This window comes from Monodon monoceros, unplaced genomic scaffold (genome assembly GCF_005190385.1).
Source record: "Monodon monoceros isolate NGI ecotype Baffin Bay Population unplaced genomic scaffold, NGI_Narwhal_1 Super_Scaffold_19, whole genome shotgun sequence".
NCBI lineage: Eukaryota > Metazoa > Chordata > Mammalia > Artiodactyla > Monodontidae > Monodon > Monodon monoceros.
In genome coordinates, this window is record NW_021703775.1 from 11,772,814 (window position 1) to 11,794,796 (window position 21,983).

General features: G+C 45.4%; 2 protein-coding genes across 2 annotated transcripts; both read left to right on the forward strand.

Annotated features, from left to right (window-relative positions):
- Nucleotides 1-1,874: 1,874 nt before the first annotated feature.
- On the forward strand, nt 1,875-6,973 carry IL36G (interleukin 36 gamma). The gene is given in 5 exon segments (XM_029232518.1): nt 1,875-2,126; nt 2,129-2,198; nt 2,683-2,790; nt 3,503-3,642; nt 6,740-6,973. Coding segments are annotated over 5 exon segments (804 nt in total).
- Nucleotides 6,974-18,567: 11,594 nt separating this feature from the next.
- LOC114900957 (interleukin-36 beta-like) lies at nt 18,568-19,936 on the forward strand. Its single transcript, XM_029232519.1, is given in 3 exon segments — nt 18,568-18,711; nt 19,725-19,854; nt 19,857-19,936. Coding segments are annotated over 3 exon segments (354 nt in total).
- Nucleotides 19,937-21,983: the final 2,047 nt, after the last annotated feature.

Consider the following 21,983-nt stretch of genomic DNA (forward strand, 5'->3'; position numbering starts at 1 on the left):
TCTGAGCATCAGTTCAGCAGAGGAACCCGTCCTGAGGTCTAAGTATCAGTCCTACAAGTTTCCTCCTTTGAGCTTCTAGATTCTTCTGTTTCCTCTTGATTCCTTCCCACATTGGGTGCTATCTGGGATACCTCGGGCATCCTTTTTACTCTCCAGCCTTCTAACATGTGTGTTACCAGTTTCTTGTGTTCAATTCCCTTTGTTTGCAATTCCTTGTGTGGGTTCTGCTTTCCAGACTGGATCCTGATTGAAACAGAGACCTAAGGAATTTGGGGGCCAGAAGATGGAGCCTTTGCGATGCTGTTTTGTGGTAAGCATCCCAAGAAAGGGGATATGTTGACTGACGCATAATGGAGAGACTCTTCAGCTGGGCGGAGGGGACTCAAGGGGTGACGATGGGGCTGAGCTTGGCTTTGAACAGAAGTGTCTAAATTCCTAACCGCACTCTAGAAACCAAAAGTGACGGGACTGGGGCCTCAACAGGAAAAGACTATGTCCCTCTAAGGCCAAAAAGGAGATGGGGGTGAAATGTATGAGAGGCTGAGCAAGGAGACTCTTTTCAAGGTTGGGAAGAGGGGCTCATGGAGGTGCTTGCCTGGAAGGTTCTGTCTTATTCTTTGCACTTTTTTTCCCAGGTGAATATGAAGCTGTAGGTGCTTCTAATCTGCCTTCTGAAACTCACTTCAGTCAAGTTAACTCGTCTCAGAAAATTTTTATGCGGGACCTCAGCAGATTGTGTGTGTGTGTGTGTGTGTGTGTGTGTGTGTGTGTGTAACAAACATATAGAAAAATAACTTACCATTTGTTGAGAACCTACAAATGGCCTGCGTTACTGGAACAGAGGGTGAAGGATAAGTTGGCAACTGGGGCTCAGTTTTTGGAGAAACCACTACCTACCTCGTTAGTCCTTGGGCTCGTCAGGAGTCCACTCTATTTGGGGGTAGCAGAGACCAGGATTATCTCAGTTAAGGGTGTGTTGCTCAATGCCTGTGGCTCCCAAGAGGATAGAGGCGCATCTCTGAGGGGCTGAAAGAGTGGGGGAGGGGCTTTTAGCCTAACCCTCCACTCACGGGCAGACCGAAGTGGAACAGTTGGGTGGCCAGAAACGCCATATGGCTCCTGCCTGAGCCCACAGCTAATTTTGCCGTCACAGGACTCTCTTAGTGAAACTGCAGGGGGCAAGCTTCCTGGGCCCAGGTGATGGATTCCCTTCACTTAGAGCCTGCATGTCCAGTTCTAGCTCCAGAGTGACACAGGGGAACTGGGATCTGGGGAAGTCCCTCAGTCTCCCCTTCTTGAGAAACCCAGGGTCTGTCATTAACCCTGTTGGTAGGGCTTGGCTTGGTGCTTACTTCTCAGGGAGCCCAGACAGGTCCTCCTCATACTGATGCTGTGATTTCTTCATCTGAGCCTCACCGGATCTTCTGGCAGGAGGATCTGGCGTTCTTCTTTCATGTCGTAAGATTGTCACGCCCCGCTGAGGAAGCTGGCACCTCCCTATGCTCTCCAGATAAGTGTTCCCCACTCCACCAGAGCCCGTCACTGCTCTTGGGAGCTGCTTGAGCTGCGATTCAGTCCTCTGCACTTTTGATAAAGGTTCTTGCCAGCGGATGGCTGGAAGGTCCCTTGACTCTTATGCATCCCTCTTTTCTGTGCTTTAGGGCTGGAGCCACGCCAGGCTGGGTCCATGTCTTGTCCTGTGCGGAGCTGGCTGCTTCTTACTTGGGGAGCTGCTAGGATCCTGGCAGAGTTGCCTTGGCTCGGGTCTCTCCCCTGTTCCCAGGCAGACAAATTTGCCAGTGGGAGTGGGGAGGGCTGCTGGGAGGAGAAGGCACAGACATCAGGGAACTGTAGGGTATTTAAGGTCAAAAGTCATGCCTGGGCTTGGAACCCCTAGGGGGACACTGTCCCTGGCTGGATCTCTGGGTGGAGGAAACTTCTGCTTGATACCCCTCCCTAAGGTTGCCTTGAAGTTTTGTCCCAGGAGGTGGCCTAGATCTTCTGACGAGGGCTTGGTATCAGGCCAGGCTTCCCAGCTCCCTGCCCAGAATCAGGACCTTAAGAACCAGTATCCTTGGGAGGGTCTGGAAATGCCTCCTGAGACTCAGATCTCCTATCAATGTCCTCACATCACAGGTGCCGAGACAACCCCGCTACGGCAGCAATTATGGAAGCCTCTGGACTATTCTATATAGCAAGTAATGTTGGGATGGGGTCTGGGGGCTGGGGACACTCATGCCTGTCTCTTCTGGACACCCCAGCCTTCTCTGCCCCTCCCTGTATATGGACCTTACCACCAAATGCTGTCCATCTCCCACTGGACCGCGAGGGTGAGGACCATTTCTTTTTCACTGCTGCAGCTCTAGATCTAGCCTTGGGCCAAATACAAAGTGGCTGTCAAAGTTAGTAGCTGGGCCTTGACACATGTGTACTTATGGGGATGAGGGTTTAGCTCATTAACTGTCTAACTCTTAGACTAGTTACAGGCTTGTCCTCCTCACCAGAGCTCATAGTTTTACTGGAAAGAAAGGCTGAGCTGATGGGCCATGTGAGAGCTGCCAGTTTTGATGTGTAAACCCTGAACCGTCCTTCCTGAAAGGCCTGGAGTAGATAATCTTTCTCCTAGCATCTGATAAAGCAACCTTAATCATGTTTCTTCATTATTCTTTTCTATTTAAATAGGAATGGATAAACCCTGGACTGGAAAATGCTTTGACTTGAATCAGCAGGCGTGGATCCTTAAGGGTCGGACCCTCGTGATAGCTCCATTGAACAACAGTGTGACTCCAGGTAGGTGAGAGGTCACCACGTGGTTGATCTTTGTGATGTGATCCCCCACACATCATTGCGGCTGGGATACTGGTATCCAGCCTTTTGTTAAAAGTGTGGCTTTATAACAGGGCTCACCTGGAGGGGGAAGAATTCCACACCTGCCTGGGAAGGGGTGTCTTGGACCAGGGCAAAGAGAGCAGAGAGAGTGGAGCGGCGTTCTGGGGAGCAGTGATCTGAAGGCCTGTCTTAGGGAAGAGGAGTGGCTTGTTCTGCCAGACTTCTGGTGTCCTAAGAGGACTAATTGGTTGGATAGCACAGGAAGGCAGATTTCAACATGACATTAGGCAGTACTTGTCAATGAACAGGGCTCTCCAAGGCTCAGGGGGGTTGCTTGGGGTTGGAGCTTCTCACCTCCAGGTGTTCAAGCAGAGGTGTGAAAATCTCAAGGGTGGGGTCTGCCCTCTGATTAACTCTTTGTGTTTGCTCCATTTCTTAGGGCAGTGATTGGTGCTTGGTGTGAATGAATGAATGAATGAATGAATATGAGGCTGGCCATTTTGTGGGTCTGGGGTAGTAGGGATTATACTGTTAAGATCTCTTCCAGCCTTACCTGGAAGACCCTGGTCTTTCCTGACTTCCAAAGGGCACGGACTGTGTGCGTTGGTGGTATGTGGTGAACATAGCTGCCTTCCAAAGGGGCACTGACACCATATCCCCTCTTATCTAACAGTCGTTATCACTGTTATCTCATGCAAGAATCCAGGCTCTGTTGAGGAAGACAGAGGGATTCCCATTTATTTGGGAATAGAGAATCCAGAAATGTGTCTGTATTGTGAGGACGTCGGAGGACAGCCCGAATTGCAGCTGAAGGTGAGTGACTGAGAAAAATAATGTAGAAAAACCTCAATTTCTTTTCTGAGAAGTTGATTTGTTAGGAAATCTAATTTTATAATTAAAAAAGAAATATCGTCCTGTTCTTAAGCATACTTACCCCTTCCTCCTTTAGAATAATGTGCCTGCAGTAGACTTTAATTTGATTTATCCTGCCCCTCACTAGTTGAGGGCTCGTCTTTCTTGAATATTGAGACATTCTAGCCGTTGTTTGTTTGTTTGTTTTAATTGGGGTATAGTTGCTCTACAATGTTGTGTTAGTTTCTGCTGTACAACGAAGTGAATCACCTATGTGTATACATATATCCCCTTCCTCTTGGGCCTCCCTCCCACCCCACCCCCCGTCCCACCCATCTAGGTCACCACAGAGCACCGAGCTGAGCTCCCTGTGTTACACAGCAGGTTCCCACTAGCTATCTGTTCTACACATGGCAGTGCACATACGTCAATCCCAATCTCCCAATACATCCCACCCCCCGTGTCCACATATCCATTCCCCACATCTGCATCTCTATTCCTGCCCTGCCAATAGGTTCATCTGTACCATTTTTCTAGATTCCACATACATGAGTTAATATACAATATTTGTTTTCCTCTTTCTGGCTTACTTCACTGTCTATGACAGACTCTAGGTCCATCCATGTCTCCATGAATGTTTATTCAAGTATATTCTCTCCTTCCTTCTGCCTCCCCTCTGCTTTTCGAATTCCTATTCATCACTTATTGGAACTTTGAGATCTCACTTCAATATCTCACCTAATTTCTCATACTTTCTGTCCTTTTTTTTTCATGTTGCATTCTGGGAGAACTCGTTGGTTCAACATCCCAGGTCCTGATTACCTTTTAATTCACACGCTAAATTATCTTTCTATTCTGTTTTTGTGAAATTTCAGTCTTTACTATGCTAATTCTCAAGCTCTCTAGTTGGTTTTGCATTTTTCTTCTTTATAACTGCCTGTTAGTAAAAACTTGTTTCTGAAACTTCTGTTTACTGCAATTCAATTTAATTCAACTCAATATAATCCAAGTCAGCAAATGTGTGTGTTCTTACTGGCCTCCAGCACTGTTGTGGGCATTTGTGAATCATCAGGGCACAGAATGGCAGAGTCCTGCCCTCCTGGGGCTTGCATTCTAGTGGGAGAGGAGAAATGGTCCACAAGAAGTATAATCATGGGTAAATCTGTGGCGTGTGAAAGGGTGTTATGTCTCCTGGGAAAGAACGATTAGAGCCGGGTTAAGAGACTGGCAGTGCCAGTAACAGATGGGGTCTGGCTGTGTGGTAAATAGTATAGCAGGCATTATCGCAAAGGTGAGATTTTAGCAGATGGGAGAGGAGGCAAAGGAGTGAGCCAGCAGTGTCCAGTGAGGGCAGGTTCAATCAATTCAAATTGCTAGAACGTTTTGAATAGAAGAGTGACATGAACGGACATATGGTTTTTTAAAAAATTATTTATTTATTTACTTACTTATTTATTGGATGCGTTGGGTCTTAGTTGCGGCATGCGGGATCATTCGTTGCAGCATGAGGGCTCTTTGTTGTGGCGCGTAAGCTCCAGAGCGCCCGGACCCAGTAGTTGCTGGGCATGTGCTGTTTAGTTGTGGCCCGCAGGCTCAGTAGTTGCCATGTGCGGCCTTCGTTGCCCTGCGGCACATGAAATCTTAGTTCCCCAACCAGGAATCCAACTGGCATGTCCTGCATTGTAAGACAGATTCTTAACCACTGGACCACCAGGGATTATTTTGCCCGCTACTTGATAGCCGCGTGTGAAGGGCAAAGGGGAGAGTCCTGTTGGAGGCTTTGAGGTGATCCAGGTGTGATCTGATAGATATGGGGATAGCGTGGAGGTAGGAAGAAAACGGTCAGATTCTGGAAGTATTTTCAGTTGAGTCAATGGGCTTTGCTGACAGAGTGAATGTGGAGTGTGATTAAGAAGATGAGGACCGAACAGTACATTTTCAGCTCTGTAAGCAAGAGCTGCATGGTGTTGACTCTGCAGGCTTTGTTAAGACTTTGAATTTTGTGATAATTAGAAAATCATTCAAGACATTTAAGCCGGAAGGTAACGTGATCTTATTTATTCAATTATTTCAGTTTACAGTTAACTCAACTGCTTTGTAGAGAATGGGTGGTAAGGATGGAGCAGGTGTAGGGGAGGGAGTGAGAAGTGGCTCAGTTCAGGAAAGATTTTGGAAATAGGGCTCACAGGCCTTGCTGCTGGATTAAATATGGAGGGATCTAAGAAAGCAATATCAAGGATGAATCCTAGGTTTTTGGCTGCCCAAAGAATTGGATAGATTAACTGGAAGTTATTAACTGAATAAAGGAATCTTTTGGAAGAATTCCCCCTACTCAGGGTGGAATGTGGCTGAATTATGGACCATTCCTGTGTCTCTTTGGGGAATCTTGGACATAATGCAATTTACTTAGAAATACTTATCTTACCTAAATAGAATGATATGTGAATATATAAATATATACATCCACAAATATACTTCTATATACAATATAGAAACCTTTTCTGATTGTTCTATATACTTTGCTTTTTTGAGTGCAAGTCCTTTGATTTGTTAGACCCTCTTGTGCCTTTTTCGTGGCTCTGACCTTTCTCATATGTTTGGCAATTAATTGGAAACCCAAACACCCCTGCCCTGGCGGTCCTTTGCCAGAGCAGTGGTTCTTGCGGGAGGGGGGCTCTCACGGATGCAGCTTTGGTGAGGGAAGACCTTGGCTTCCTGCAGCGAATTTGCATTTCCTTCCTTTTCCTGGGGGTGGGGTGGTCCCCGCAGCCTCTTGTGCGGGGAGAGTTCCAATTTGTCATTCAAGGGTGGCCACTTGTTCATGAACCTGTGTCTTGTGTCACTCCATGCCATCTCTGGAGTTGAGGGTGGGGGGCAGGAAGGTGAAATTTCATGTGTGCTCACTCTGCTGTTCCTTTGAAATGGGTTTTTCTTGGTTTGCTCTAATAGATGGATAGGGTTGCTCAAACTTCAGAACATTTACATGTTGTGTACAAGTAATGTTGAACTACTCAAACAGCCTGTGCTTCTCCTTCTGGCATTTTCTGTCCCATTTCAGGACCAGAAAATACTGGATCTGTACAACCGACCTGAGCCCATGGAGCCCTTCCTTTTCTACCATAGCCAGACAGGCAGAACCTCCACCTTTGAGTCCGTGGCCTTTCCCGACTGGTTCATCGCCTCCTCCGAGAAAGGCCAGCCCATCTTTCTCACTTCGAACCTGGGGAAAATGTACAGTACTGCCTTCCGTATAGATTTAACTCAGCCTAGAGGTGGCAGCTTGGTCTTATAATTTCTCGTTCTCAGCGTGTCTTCATCTGGATTATCTCAGCGTCATTGCACATTGATGCTGAGAGGTGGGCTTGGCCCTGTTCTCATCTTATTTTATGAACGGAGAAGAAGCAATGACCTCGTGGCATCCAAGGAATAGAATGTGGGCTCGAAAGCAGGAGGGAGGCGGTGACGTGTGGCTCTCCTTTCAAGCTGAAACTGTACATCTCTCAAGCCATCTGTACACGGACATCGGGACCCAAAAAACACCTGTCCCAGGGGTGGTTATGAAGAACCACGAATTCAGAGTTCACCCGTCTTACCCAAGATCCTGGGACTAGCATGGAGCTGATCTTTGTTTTTGTTTTGCTTTGTTTCCTTTCCTAATGGGATTACGTTTCCCATAGTCTCTCTCTGTTTCCAGTATATTGTAAGGGGTGTAATATATCCTTTTAAGGGTTAGGAACTTGTAAAGAAAACCAATTCTTCATTAAATTACTTATGTCTAATTCTAATAATCTGTTACCATAAAACCAAATATAAACTCCACGTGTTTATACGATAAGAAAGCTAAAACAGTTACAAAATGAAATAGGAAACAAGGAGTAATCTGAAATTACCAAGAGTGATGGAATAAGGACACCGCAGTGGGTAAGTCTGGCACTGGGGCTTAGCTGAGGGGAGAAGGGCCCTTATCAATGGTGATAGGGTGGTGGGAGGGATAGCGCATGTAAAAGGCACCACTATTTGACTACTTTCTGTATAGTCTCACAGCCTTGCTTTCTTTTTTTTTCTTTTAGCCATTCTCACCATCCATATACTCCCTTTAAAAACTGCAGTAAAGTTGCCTTTTTTTTTTGAACAGAGAGCCTAAATTTCCCACCAGCCATGCTTCAGATGATATATTCTGATGAAATGAGATAACTGACCTCGGGTATAACTGTAGAAGGATGTAGCTCAGATCTGGTTCTGCATATCATAGATTTCTTATTCTGACAATACTACAAATGCAGAAAATTATGTTCGCTTAAACACAGTCCACAAAATAGCACCAGTAACGTAAATTTTTTTAAAGAACTTTTGGACAACCAGACCACATACGCTACTAGGCACGCTAGTGAGCAATCAGTCAGCCCTGATCTAATGCAGTGTCTCTTGATTCTCAAAAGTTTTCTTCTTCCGCGAAATCTATTTTTAACATGCAACTTTACAGAAGTCCACATTAAAGTGAACACCAAGCTAATTAGTTCTGGAATATCGAATAGAAGAATTAGTCACTGGATATTTAGTACTACACTCGGTGCTAATAAATGGTGACAGGTTGTGACATCTGCCAGTTTACATTGCTACATTATCAACTGTTACATCTGACAATTGGGATCCGATGACACATTTGCATGTGACATGATCGTGGTTCCGAGTGCTATGGCATCTCCATCCTCCCAGGCTGTCTGATGATTCAGTTTTCCCATCTCCTTTCTCTACTGTGAAATCTTTGTTCATGCGGGCACTATGACACCCTGGATTGTTACTCGGCACGTGTAGACACTCACACAAAGCTCTAATATGAGCCCTGGTGCCATGTGGCTGGGCTCGGGGGTAAGGCGGTCATTCTGGTCATCCAGAAGAGATTCTGGTAACTTATTTAAGAGTAATCAAAATGAAAACATATGGAATTCCCAGGTTGTCCAGTGGTTAAGACTTGGTACTTTCGCTTGTCATGGGCCCGGGGTTCGACCCCTGGTCGGGGAACTAAGATCCTGCATGCCGCTCAGTAGGGACAAAAAACAAGCAAACAAACGAAAACAACAACATAATAATCTCATAGCTTGTGGGACCCAGGGAACAGACTTCCATGGACCCCTGGTTTACCCGTTGCATTTGAGAAATAACGTACGCAATATGGCACAGTGTCTGAGATCATGGAAGGCCCCTGTGAGCAGCAACCTCATTTTCAGGCGATTGCCTGGTGCACTTCTGATTTTCACGCATTTGCTGTATCAAATACTCTTACATGTGAGTATCATGAGCTCCAGGCCAACACTCATTGAAGGATTTGTTTCCTTTGGATTTTTAGCGACTAGATGCCACAGACAGCCTTGATGCACCGAGGGGCTTTTGGATTCCAGGGGATAATTAAGAACCTTGCCACCAAAATCACAAGTACAGAGAAAACAGTTGAGTGGGATGTTTTTCTGTCAAGCTGCTTTGGGGCTCACATCTTCTGGCACCAGACTTGCTGAAGGGCAAAGGCTGTTTCCTGAAGACACTGTCCCTTGACTTGTGAACAACTGGGCATGGGGACTAAAGATGCTGCCCCCAAACCCTGAGACCAGTGGCTGTAATGAATAATTATTCATGTCAATGAAACATCAGTTTTTATTTCTTAGACTTTACGAAGTTATTTAAAAGAAGATTCTTACCAAAATAGTACATGTCGTCTATGGTTAAAAGCAATATTCTCCCGCCTCAGTCCTATTTCTGAGCCAACTGCTTTCTGTCTCATGAGGCAACTGCTAAGTCTTTTGCAGCTCTTTTTATGTTTTCCTCCATGTGTCTAAGTATATGCTTTTACTTCTATTTCTTTTTTTTAAAGTTTATTTATTTACTTTTATTTTTTGGCTGGGTTGGGTCTTCGTTGCTGCATGTGGACTTTCTCTAGTTGTGGCGAGCGGGGGCTACTCTTCGTTGCAGTGCACAGGCTTCTCATTATGGTGGCTTCTCTTGTTGCAGAGCACGGGCTCTAGGCACGTGGGCCTCAGTAGTTGCAGCATGTGGGCTCAGAAGTTGTGGCGCATGGGCTTAGTTGCTCCGCGGCATGTGGGATCTTCCTGGACCAGGGCTCGAACCTGTGTCCCCTGCATTGGCAGGCGGGTTCTTAACCACTGCGCCACCAGGGAAGTCCTACTTCTGTTTCTTAAAGTATAAACTTTGTACGTTATCTTTTCTATCAGACTGATGTCATTTACATCTCTATTGGATGAAAGTCATATGCTCTTTATGTTCTACAAGTTAACAGTAAGTAGTAAATCAAATAAAGTTGTGTTTGTAGAGAGTGAGATGATGCTTGAGTGGGCCTGGTAGATAATGCTCTAGTATGACCTTGAAAAGACACACAGTGTTGGTGGGAATGTAAATTGGTGCAGCCTCTGTGGAAAACAGTATGAGAGTTCCTTAAAAAACTAAAAATAGAGTTACCATATGATCCAGCAATCTCACTCCTGGGTGTATATCCAGAACAGACGAAAACTCTAATTCAAAAAGAAACATGCACCCCAATGTTCATAGCAGCATTATTTACAATAGCCAAGACATGGAAGCATCATGGACGTACACTGACAGATGAATGGATAAAGAAGATGTGGTCTATATATACAATGGAATAGTACTCAGTTATAAAAAAGAATGAAATAATGCCATTTGTGGCAACATGGATGGACGTAGAGATTAAAGGCAAATATCATATGGTATCACGTGTTGAATCTAAAAAAATGATACAAATGAACTTATTTACAGAACAGAAATAGACTCATAGAAAAGAAACATGGTTACCAATGGGGAAAGGTGGGAGGGATAAATTGGAAATTTGGGGTTAACTGATACACACTACTCTATATAAAATAGATAAAAAACAAGGACCTACTGTATACACAGAGAACTATATTCAATATCTTGTGATAACCTATAATGGAAAAAAATCTGAAAAAGAATATCTATCTATATATTTATATACATATAGATATATTGATATATATATATATAACTGAATCACTTGTACACCTGAAACATTGTAAATCAACTCTATTTCAATTAAAAATAAAAGGCACACCATAATTATCCCCCCCACCCCTTTTCCAGGAATTGGACAGTTTTTCTTAAGGACATCATCTCCTTTAGCCTTTTCATTTTATAGGTGGGGAAAAGGAGGTGTATGGCGTGGCTGTGACTTGCGGAGGGTGGCACCGACATTGAGTATTTGAACTGGAAATAATGGCACTCTTGATTTGGGGTCCTTCAATTTCTGTCTCCTGGAGTTGGGATATTATGAAACACTGTGGGAGAAATCAGCAACAATTGCCCAGAGCAAGACAGCAAATACGAACCACCTCACTCCCATAATTGGGGCTGTACTTACCTAGCCGGGTGTCAGCGGTTGAGCCACCCCAGGCAGAGCACCCCTGGCCACCTAAGCATCATTATGCAATGCCGTAAGTGCTGAGCTGTACTGTGTACCAGTTTCTCAAACTTGAAGCAATAGCAGAATCACCTGGGGTGTAAACGAAAAGCTCTGGTGTTTGGGCAAAATTTAGACCTAGTGAGTTAAACCCATTCCCTTCAAAATTCCAACTTACTAGGTTTAGAGCTGGGCCTAAGATGAAAGAGATGCATATGGCATGGTATGGAGACGGAGCGCGGAGCTCCCTTGCTCTCTGAGGGTGCCACTCTCTCAAGATCTCCACATGTTCACCAGCCCAGAACTTCTCCAAACCCCATCTTTTGGCTTCATTACATGGGTATGATTGATTAAATCACTGGCCATTGGCAATTGATTTCAGTCTCCAGCCTCTCTCCTCTCCCTGGAGGTCAAGGGCGGGTGGCACTGTGAAAGTTCCAAACCCTCTAATCAAACAGTTCGTTTTCCTGGAAACCAGCAAAATCACCTCTTTAACATAACAAAGACACCATGATTGCTCTCCGTACCTAGGACATTCCAAGGGTTTTAGGAGTTCCGTGCCAGAAACGGAGACAAAGACCAAATATATATTTCTTATTATGAATCACAACACATGATTGTGTCCTAAAGAGGTAAAATAATATTTAGCTGAGTACATGAGATATCAGGAGGCAGGGTTCCATGTACGGACTTTCCCCTTACTGCTCGGAAATCTCCCCCTGTCATATGGGTTGGTAACCAAATCTCGTTCCCAGGCTACGGGGGAAGAGGCACACGCCATCTGCAGGGGTTGGGGGTGGGGTGGGAGTGGGGCAGGGAGGACAGAAAAGGCCAGTTTTCAGCATTACAGTGGTGAACCACTCCCTACCCATACCTTTGTGTAAGCCAGCTCATAGATGGGTCATCATGGTTGGTGTGACCCCTTCCTAGGAGCTGGTGAGGCCTGGGAAAACACTGGCCATATTTAGGAGAAAATTTTGTTTTGAGAAGTAGAGAGATCAGAGCTAAGAGGACTGGTGACAAATTTTATTTTTCTATGTGGAAAACTCAGGCTGTGTTCATGGTCTTTTAAAAACAATGTTTTCCAGAAAGAGACTCACAGACATAGAGAACAGACTTGTGGCTGCCAAGGGAAAAGGTGGGTGGGGGAGGGATGGAGTGGGAGGTTGGGATTAGATGCAAACCCTTATATATAGGATGGATAACAACAAGGGCCTACTGTAGAGCACAGGGAACTATATGCAATATCCTGTGATAAAATACTATGGAAAAGAATATGAAAAACAATGCATATATATATACATATATATGTATAACTGAATCACTTTTCTGTATAGAAGAAATTACCACAACATTGTAAATCAACTATACTTCAATAAAATAAATTAAAAAAATGTTTTCAAGTACATCATCAGTTGTCTAACCCTTAACATTTTTTTTTTGTTTTTTTGAGGTACGCGGGCCTCTCACTGTTGTGGCCTCTCCCGTCGCGGGGCACAGGCTCCGGACGCGCAGGCTCAGCGGCCATGGCTCACGGGCCCAGCCGCTCCGCGGCATGTGGGATCCTCCCAGACCGGGGCACGAACCCGTGTCCCCTGCATCGGCAGGCGGATCTCAACCACTGCGCCACCAGGGAAGCCCTAACCCTTAACATTTGAATTTAAAATAATTGTCCTTTGTCAGTAGTGCTCCTTCCGGTTTAAGCAAACTGTGATTGCTAATTTTGCCAGTGGACTACAGGCTATAGGAGGGGGAAGTGGCCCTTCTTTTTCCCCACTTGGAGGATGTACCATTGTTTTGCCTGCAAGACCTCGCTCTGAGGTTGTCTAGATTAATGCCCAAGTCTATGAAGAGGGACTGAATGTTTTTGTTCTTCACAGATCTATGTTTGGTGATTGTAATATCTGAATATTTATACTTAAAGCTTTGATAAATAATTTTATTTTTTTCTCTTTGTAAAATTTAGATGAAAGCATTACTGTCTTTCCTATATGACTGAATTTATCTTATTTTATTATTTATTTATTTATTTGCGGTGTGCGGGCCTCTCACAGTTGAGGCCTCTCCCGTTGCGGAGCACAGGCTCCGGACGCGCAGGCCCAGCGGCCATGGCTCACGGGCCCAGCCGCTCCGCGGCATGTGGGATCTTCCCGGACCGGGACACGAACCCGCGTCCCCCGCATCGGCAGGCGGACTGTCAACCGCTGCGCCACCAGGGGAGCCCAACGTGGACATCTTTGATCTTGCTCACTGCTGGGTGGGAGTTGAACTTTAAGGAGGTAACAACAGAAGCAGGGAGACCACTTAGGGGTTATTGCAATACTCCCAGGGAGAGAGTCGGTGGTGGATTTCAGAGAACAGAACCCTGATCAGTGGTTGTGAGTTACATGGAAGCAAATTTTGGCATAGAATGAGTAGATTTCTTTTCTTAACACTTAGGCCTGAACAACAGTAGGGTTTCGAGGTCAATGATTCCCTTTCGCCACCACTGTTGAGGCTGAGTCTGACTCCTAATGCAGAGATAGGAAGCCAGAAAATCTCCAAGTTTCCATCTACTACGTGAGCCTCCTTGGACACAGTGCAGTTTTGAATATCCACCACTGAGCACAAGGCCTCCTATGTGCCTCAGTTAACACAAGGTGCAGGAGACCATGACCCAAAGGAAACATATCACATAGTGGTTAAGAACAGAAAGACTTGGCTTTTTATCTTTATTTTTTGGCTGTGCCACATGACATACACGATCTTAGTTCCCCGACCAGGGATCTAAGCCATGCCCCCTGCAATGGAAGTGCAGAGTCCTAACCGCTGGACCACCAGGGAAGTCCCGAGACTTGGCTTCTAACTTAGCTAAATTTCTCAGTAGCTATGTGAATTTGGGTAAGTTTTGTCATCTCTCAGGGACTGTTTTCTTCCATAACAAATAAAGAGGAATGGCCCCTAAAGGGTTGTTGTGAGGATGAAAATATTAATCAGGTAAATCTCTATCAGATACAGAACGAGCTCTCAATATTGGTTATGCAAAACTCTGAAAGGAGCACAATGAATTGCCCCAAATCAGAGGTGAATGAGGCTATGGATCACACAAGTCAGTGAATCAGGAGAGCCACACCTCTGCCTCCAAGCAGTCCAGAAGGAAGTTCTCCTTCACTCAGCGCCTGGCCTTTTCTGTATTTCCTCATTGGTGCTTCCTGGCATTTACTCTGCTCTGGTTTCTCCAGGACCCCAGCCCGGCCACACCACTGTTGCCTCCCAGTCACCCACTGAAGGCTCACAGGACGTCTGTTCCGGACTAGCTTTCTTGCCAAAGTGGGCACACCAAGAGCCAGGAAATAACCTTTCTTCCTTGCTCATTTAAAGGCCTGGGAGTCCTGGACAGCTTTACTGGGCCCTTGGGTGCAGGTGGAGCTTGAACACTGGACTCGAGGACAAGAGCATCTCTTTGGACAAAGGTAACTCCTGCTGTTCAGAACCATGTGTGGGGAACCTTTTTTCACTGTTCTGTGTCCAACCTTGAGGAGCCTCTCTGGGCCTTGGTCCAAGACACAGGGTGTCAGAGGAGCTGGGACTGCTTCCAATGAGGTAGGTGGTGGCTTGCTTACTTCCTTTCTGGGGATGACTATAGAATCAGGCACTGCAGATCCTGAGGCAGAGAGGGGTGTGAACAACTGGTTCTCACTGTGGGGAGTTTGTGGTCTTCTTGGGGAACTGTCCTGGGATCCTAACCATAAGCCCAGAGGTGGATGTCCCCTAACAGTCAAAATACCTCATGGGGCCCATGGATGTCCTTGCGCAGGATCCTTAGAGATGCCTCTTTGGATGAGGGATGGGGGACGATGGGGGTGAGAGAGACAGGGTAGCTGCCCATTATTTAGGATGTTCAAGCTTGAAGTCGGGAGAATTGGTGGCTTACCAGCTGTATGGAGGGCTAAAGGGAGATAGGCACACATTCTTTCTTCCTTCCTCTGAATCCAGAGACTCGCTGCACTAGAAGGTGGTTGAGCTGATGCGCTGGAATCTCCTAACAATCCCAGATGTGACAGATGGAGGGCATCCTAGGGCCACTGCAGCCACGACAGTGATGGGAGCTTCCAGCCGGGGTTTTATGGCCCTGGAACATGATTTCCCATCCTTAATCTCAAATGTGCATCTATTGATAAGATAGGATCTCAGGGCAGCTTTCTCGAAAATTTTTTTACACAGAATTCTGGGGGAGGGGAGAGAAACGGATAAGATGTTTTTCTTCCCTCTTCCCCCACAAGACCAACTGCGGACCACAACCTGTCCACCATCTGCTCTACTTTGTCCTCTTCACAGAAAGCCCTGAAGCCAACATGGAGTTTAGTCCCCTGGGTAAGTGGTGGTGAATCACAAAGCAGCTTGGAAATACTTCCATCTACCCTCTCCAACGAAAGAGGGTACAAGGGCCCCTATCATTTGCTCAAGTTGTAAATGTGTTTGCTCTTGCTAAAATACTCAGATCACAAAACCCGCATTTGAAAATCTTATTTAGCTCTTTTCTTATGATGTGCATTTAGAACTGCTTATTGATTTTGGTAAAGAGGGTAAAGGAGAAACAAACAACATATTGATGCCTGATTTAAATATATTTGGTTTTGTTACTACCCAGAAACTATCAGTCAGGGAAAAAGACAAGTCACTGATAACCCTAGAAAAAAGGGTGAATATTGAAAATCTCTCGGACTATGAATGCATGGAGCTCCTTTCAGATGCTTTGATTCACAAACCAGCCCCTGCCTTAATTTCCTTCCCTTTCTCCTATAGTTACTCTTTGTCAGAGCAGTAAATCTCCCCCTAGGAATTCAAAAGCCTTTATTACCAGGATGCAGTAGGAGTCCTGAAGTTTATAATAACCTCATGTGTATTTTGTGCTTTTCTGTCATCTGGCAGCACACCTAATTCCCAGTTACCATCTTATTTGTGATTCTCAGCAGATGGTGTGGGTCCTAAAAAGAAATCGGTTAATAGCAGTTCCTTTTGGCAGCAATGTCAAAGCTGGTGAGTGACAGTCAAAGCCACTGCGTTGCCTCTTAAAGGGACATCATCTCCACTGGGGATGGGGCTGAGCCTGGGAACCAGTTTCCAGTGTCCTCAAGAATGGCAAGAAAGGGCAAGATGGTTCCCTCACATAAAGGAAACCCGTACCCAGAAATGAGGGTGTGATGGAGTGGCAGCTCTCCTTATCAAAAGAAAATGTCCTTAGTTAAGAAGGGATTATTCATTCAATTAGTAGCTGACCTTCTCCTTGGAGTTTCTCTCTTCTAACCGTCGCAACCTCTGTCCTCAGATTTAAACTCCTTCATCTTCCCATTATCATACCTACACTTTTCTAATTTGCTGTCCTTTCTTCTAATAATGGGGGAATATTCCTTCCTCCCATCAGTCCATCACATGTCAATTATACCTCAATAAAGATGAAAAAAAGTTAATCCAAATCAGCTTCTTTCCTCTCTTGTTTGTTCCTTCAATGTCTGATTTAATTCCTCTCTTCCTGGCATATCCTGTCTTTGTCTGTCTACTGGATTCTTTCTATTGCAGATAGACACGCTCTAATATAACATTTCCAAGCTTAATACTAAAAACCTCCTCTGGATTTGCACATTTCGTTTCTACAACCATTCTATTTTCCTATGTGGCAATCTATATACTGTTCTACATACAACCATAGTCATGGAAGAGTTGGTTATACAACTTGTCTCCATTTCCCCTCCTGTTCACGCTTACATCAAACAATAAAATTTCTGAATTGTTCTTTGCCCACTCCCCACCAGCTTCTCTTTCTAAGGCCACCAGACCCACTTCTCTGTGCTCACATCTGGTTCCTCAGCAGCAGTCAGCATAATTGATGACTCTTTCTTTCTTGAACACTCTCCATCTTCTCCTTAGGTAAGAACATTCTCTGTGGTTCACTGGCTCCTCCTCCGCATTCTCCTTTCTGACTCCACTTTCTCTATAAAATCTCCAAGTGTTGGGGATTTTCAGACCTCAGCCTGCAATCATCCTACCACCCCTCTAAAGGGATTGAGAGCTGGTCTCTTGGATTGATGTTTTGCCTCTACATTCTGGCATTCATGCTTCCAACCCAGACGTCGCCTCTGAAAATCCTACCCATGTCCTTTTGATGTCCTCTCAGACATCTCTAACTACACCTATCCCAAGTGGAACTGTGGATCTGACTCCACAAACTGTTCATGGACCCAGTCTGGAGCCAGAAATACAGGAGACATCTTTAGTCCTCCTTTTCCTCAATTTCCATTTAATCCATCAGCAGACACTGATGGGTCTATGTGCAAAATATGCCTATTTATGAGATCGTATCATCTTTCACCTTGATCACTGTATCACTTCCTCACTGCCCCCCCTCCCACTTCACTTGTGTAGCCTCCTATCCAGCCATGACAAAGCATCAAGAGTGACTTTCTTACTATGTTAATTGAAGAGTATCCTTCCCATCTATTTGTGTTTTAGGGGTGGGAGGTGGGGGGAAGGGAGCAGTGGGGCGATCTCAGGCACAGCAGCAGTCTTCTTTCGGAGACTTGAACTTATCAAGCTCTTTTCCACGTAAGCATCTTTACATTTCCTGTCCCTGTCAACACTTTCATCCAACCTCCTCCACCACCGGATTCCCATTTCTTCACATCTTAGCTTCCTCTTAGCTTTAAGGTCTTGGTTTGAACTTCACCTCAGCAGAGAAGTCTTTCTTGGTTCCTATTTCTCAGTTTGGTCTGTCTTCTACTGTCCCAGGCCTTGGCCCCTTTCCCCAAAGTAGGTGTTGCCATTTACTGTGGTTCTGGTCATTTCTCTGCTTACATGGTTTAGTCTCATTTTCCGTGGCAATAATGACGATGTCTCTCCTGTTCTCACCTAGATCTCCAGGGTCTTGTCTTGAATGAACACTCAATAAAGAATGTTGAATGGATAAATTCCCTGCCCCTTGCCCAGAAGGATAGATGCAGAACACCCAGGCTCTTGGGAATCACCTACTAAATTAGTTGGGAATTAAATTCAACTGATAGGGACAGAACATCCACCAAACTGGGACTTAAATAAGGTAGAAGTTTCTTTCTTTCTCATGGAACAGAAGCCTGAGAAGGCAGGTTAAGGCCAGTACGGTGGCTTCATCATGCCACCGGAATCCAAGGAGTCTGGTGTTCTGCTTTACCGAGTTCAAGGTCACCTCCACCATCATCTAAGTATGAAGGCACAGGGTATAAGAAATAAAGCTCCTCCCAGCCGAGTCAACTACTTTTAAAGAACATTCTTAGAAATCTCACACAACACTTCCACTCCTGTCTCATCGGCTACACCTTAAGCATATGGTCAAAGTTAGCTGTAAGTGTGGTGGGAAATTTATTTTTATTTTGGGGAAGTAATGTGCCCTGGTGACAGCTGGAGTTCTGATATTGAGGAAGAAAAAGGAAATGGGTTTCCTTTCCTTAACAGCACTTACAGACACGGACTTTTACTGTAGTGGAAAAGGTACTCCATATTACCTGGGAATCAAGGAGCAAAATCTCTGTCTCTGCTGTACAGAAATCCAGGGCCAGCCTGCTTTGCAGCTTAAGGTGAGCGGCTGTACAGCTAATGAGAGAAGTGCAATGAGATGAACTTTCAATGTCATTTAACATGTTACTGAATAAAAGTAACAGGTGTGCAATCCGGGGTATTCAGTGTAAAGGACAGCTGACCTGGCTGATTCCCAAATCAATACAAGCGACCTTTGGAATGGGTGTAACACTCATTTAAATGTCAGAGCACCCTCTGCCAGCCAGAGAATACACCCATGAAAGTGTTTCAGAAAGGCCAAAGAATGGTGGCTTCTCCATTCTCAGTCTTCTTTAACTGCCTCCCAGAAATTCTCTTAGGTGCTGGGATGCTTCCTCTTAAGCAAAGGCAGTGGAGACAAGAGGGGAGATTGTTAATCAGGTCTTGCGGATGACATACTTATGGTCCCCGTACTGAAGGTAAGATCTGTAGTTTTGAAGTGAATCCTCTGCTTGTGATGGAAGCTGTAATGTATAAACCCACTTGGAGGCTGGGAATCTCGTGAGACTGGCCTGAACCATCAGATGGGTGCATCCATGAAAGAGACTTACAATTCCGCCCCCCACCCCCCACCCCCCGTTCTCAGGAAGACATGCTGCCTTAAGGAATCAGAAACACCTTGTGTGATGGGATCCTGGGGTGAGGCCAAGCTACTGGCAACAAGTGGATTGCCTATTTCTTTTTTTTTTTTTTTTTTGCGGTACGCGGGCCTCTCACTGCTGTGGCCTCTCCCGTTGCGGAGCACAGGCTCCGGACGCGCAGGCTCAGCGGCCATGGCTCACGGGCCCAGCCGCTCTGCGGCATGTGGGATCTTCCCGGACCGGGGCACGAACCCGTGTCCCCTGCATCGGCAACCGCTGCGCCACCAGGGAAGCCCTGGGTTGCCTATTTCAAAGCTGGTGTTCCCCTTTCATCAGCCTGTGTCCCTGGCCTCTGTCCCTCCCTTTGGGGAAATGAGACTCTCCCAGGGCTGAGTTAGTTTAGCTTCCGCCTCCCAGCAATCCTTTCTAACAAGCCTCTTTCCCACGCCCAGGAGGAAAATATCGTGAACCTATGTGGGAACTTCAAAGGGCAGGAGCCCTTTCTCTTTTTCTGCATCGAGGAGGTCTCCACTTTCGTCTTTCAGTCAGTCTCCTGCCCAGGCTGGTTCATAGCTACCTCCTCCATGGTGGGCAGCCCGTCACTCTCACCAAGGGGAGGGGCAAAACCGAAAACACTAACTTCTACTTAGAGGGCGAAAACTAAACCCAGCCTGGGCTCTAGGTGGCTGGATCAAGCAGTCAGAGATTCTTCTGTTTGAAAACACAATGGGTCATCTTAAGAGACCGCCATGCACTGATGCCCATCCATAGTCTACCTCATTCTCGTCACTCCAAAACCATCTCATCCTCTGGACACCCTCTAGATATCCTCAAGATATACCATGTCCCCCCCCACTTGAGCATCATTCCAGGGTGAACCTACGAGTCACTTTTTATTCTTTCTTGATCTTGTCCCACCATCCACCTAGTTAAGTCCACTTAAGTCCACATCCCAAATGCTTCTTGTAGCCTCTCTTCCTTTTCCTTCTGCCAACCCATAGCCTAGAGATGTGAATTCCAAACAGTTTAGTTCATACAACCCTATCAATAAAAGAATATTAATTCTATGCATGTTTATTATAAATATTATGCACTCCAAAAGAGGCATCTAAAGGGTAAGATGAATGTGAAGTAAAAATTTTACATGTCTTGATAATCATGATAAACTCATAATATCATTAGTTAATAATCTGACACACAGGGGCTTCCCTGGTGGCGCAGTGGTTGAGAGTCCGCCTGGCAATGCAGGGGACATGGGTTCGTGCCCCAGTCCAGGAAGATCCCACATGCCGCGGAGCAGATGGGCCCATGAGCCATGGCCGCTGAACCTGCGCATCCGGAGTCTGTGCTCCGCGACGGGAGAGGCCACAACAGTGAGAGGCCCGTGTACCGCAAAAAAAAAAAATCTGACACACAGTATATACTTTGGTTAAGATTAATCGTTAACCATAGTAAATGTAAATCAGTCTGTATTTCAAAGAATCGCTAATAGTGGTTTACATTTTTTTCAGGCATCAGCTATGATATATTCTTGCTATTATTCATGTTTTCTAGACTCTAGTAGAACATTCAATCAACAGTTTCTTTATTGACATGCTTTTAAGCCAGTTGTCCATTTTGTGAGGATTACTTTAGTTAAAGCCTGTAGTATAATTTATGTAGCCACTTAACCAGTGACGTGTAAATTGCAAGTAACTGCAATGCTCTGAACATGAATGTGAGCATGTCAGTCTCTCTTCCTTCAGGAAACCTTGCCCTTCTTTGCACATGATGAGCAAGTGTATCGGGATTTGCAATGGCTGGGAATCCTTCACCAATGGGGGATGGGAGCGGGTAGGGAAATGCTGCTCTCTTCCATCACTGAAGTGGACAATTCTGAGATGCATTCCACATGGTTCCTCAGAGGGTCCCAGCAGGATTAAGTCACAGTCGCCCACAGGAGTGCTGAGCTCAGGAACACCTCCTTGCATTGGCTTCCTTCATTTCCCTGCTTCAATTTCCCCAGTCCCCATTCTTGTTCCCTGGGATCACTTCTCATCATTCCAAGATAGACAGATGGAGAAAGAGAGGAGGGACAAAATGGCAGAGTAGAAGGACCTTGAGATCTCATCCCCTCACGACAGAAGAAAAAGAGAGCTGTAGCAGCGTTATTTCCCTTGTTCCCGTCTCTGAAACACTGGTTTCCATGACTTTTTCCTCCAGCCTTTGAAACACTCTAATATTCAAGATGTTGATGCTGTTGTTGCTTTCTTAAGCTCGAGTTAAGGTGGCCTTACTCAGATCCAGGGCTGTTGGCTGCTGAGTTATCCATAGACTGGCAGAGATGGGGTTATACTTGAGATGCTCGAGGATAGCCTTTCCCCTGAATCTCTTCCATTCAGCACCCTGAACCCCCAAATGCAAGTCTATTTCAGATTCCTACTCCCTCCCACCCATCCTTTCCAATTTGGGTCAGTGTCTATATTTGCTTTTCCCTTTCTTCATCTCCAGTTTCTTTTATTCTTTGGAAGAGAAAATTTCATAGGCTCTGTGAGCTTGCAACTGAGAATCTTTGTCTGTCACTTAGGTTGAGAACTTTAATTTTGTTTATAATCTAATGTGACCTTGAGGCAAGAAAACAACACTAGTTATCAATGAGAAAGAAGAAGGGAAGAGAAATATGCAGAAAATAAACCATCAATTAACTGCTCAATTAGCATTTGAGTCATTTA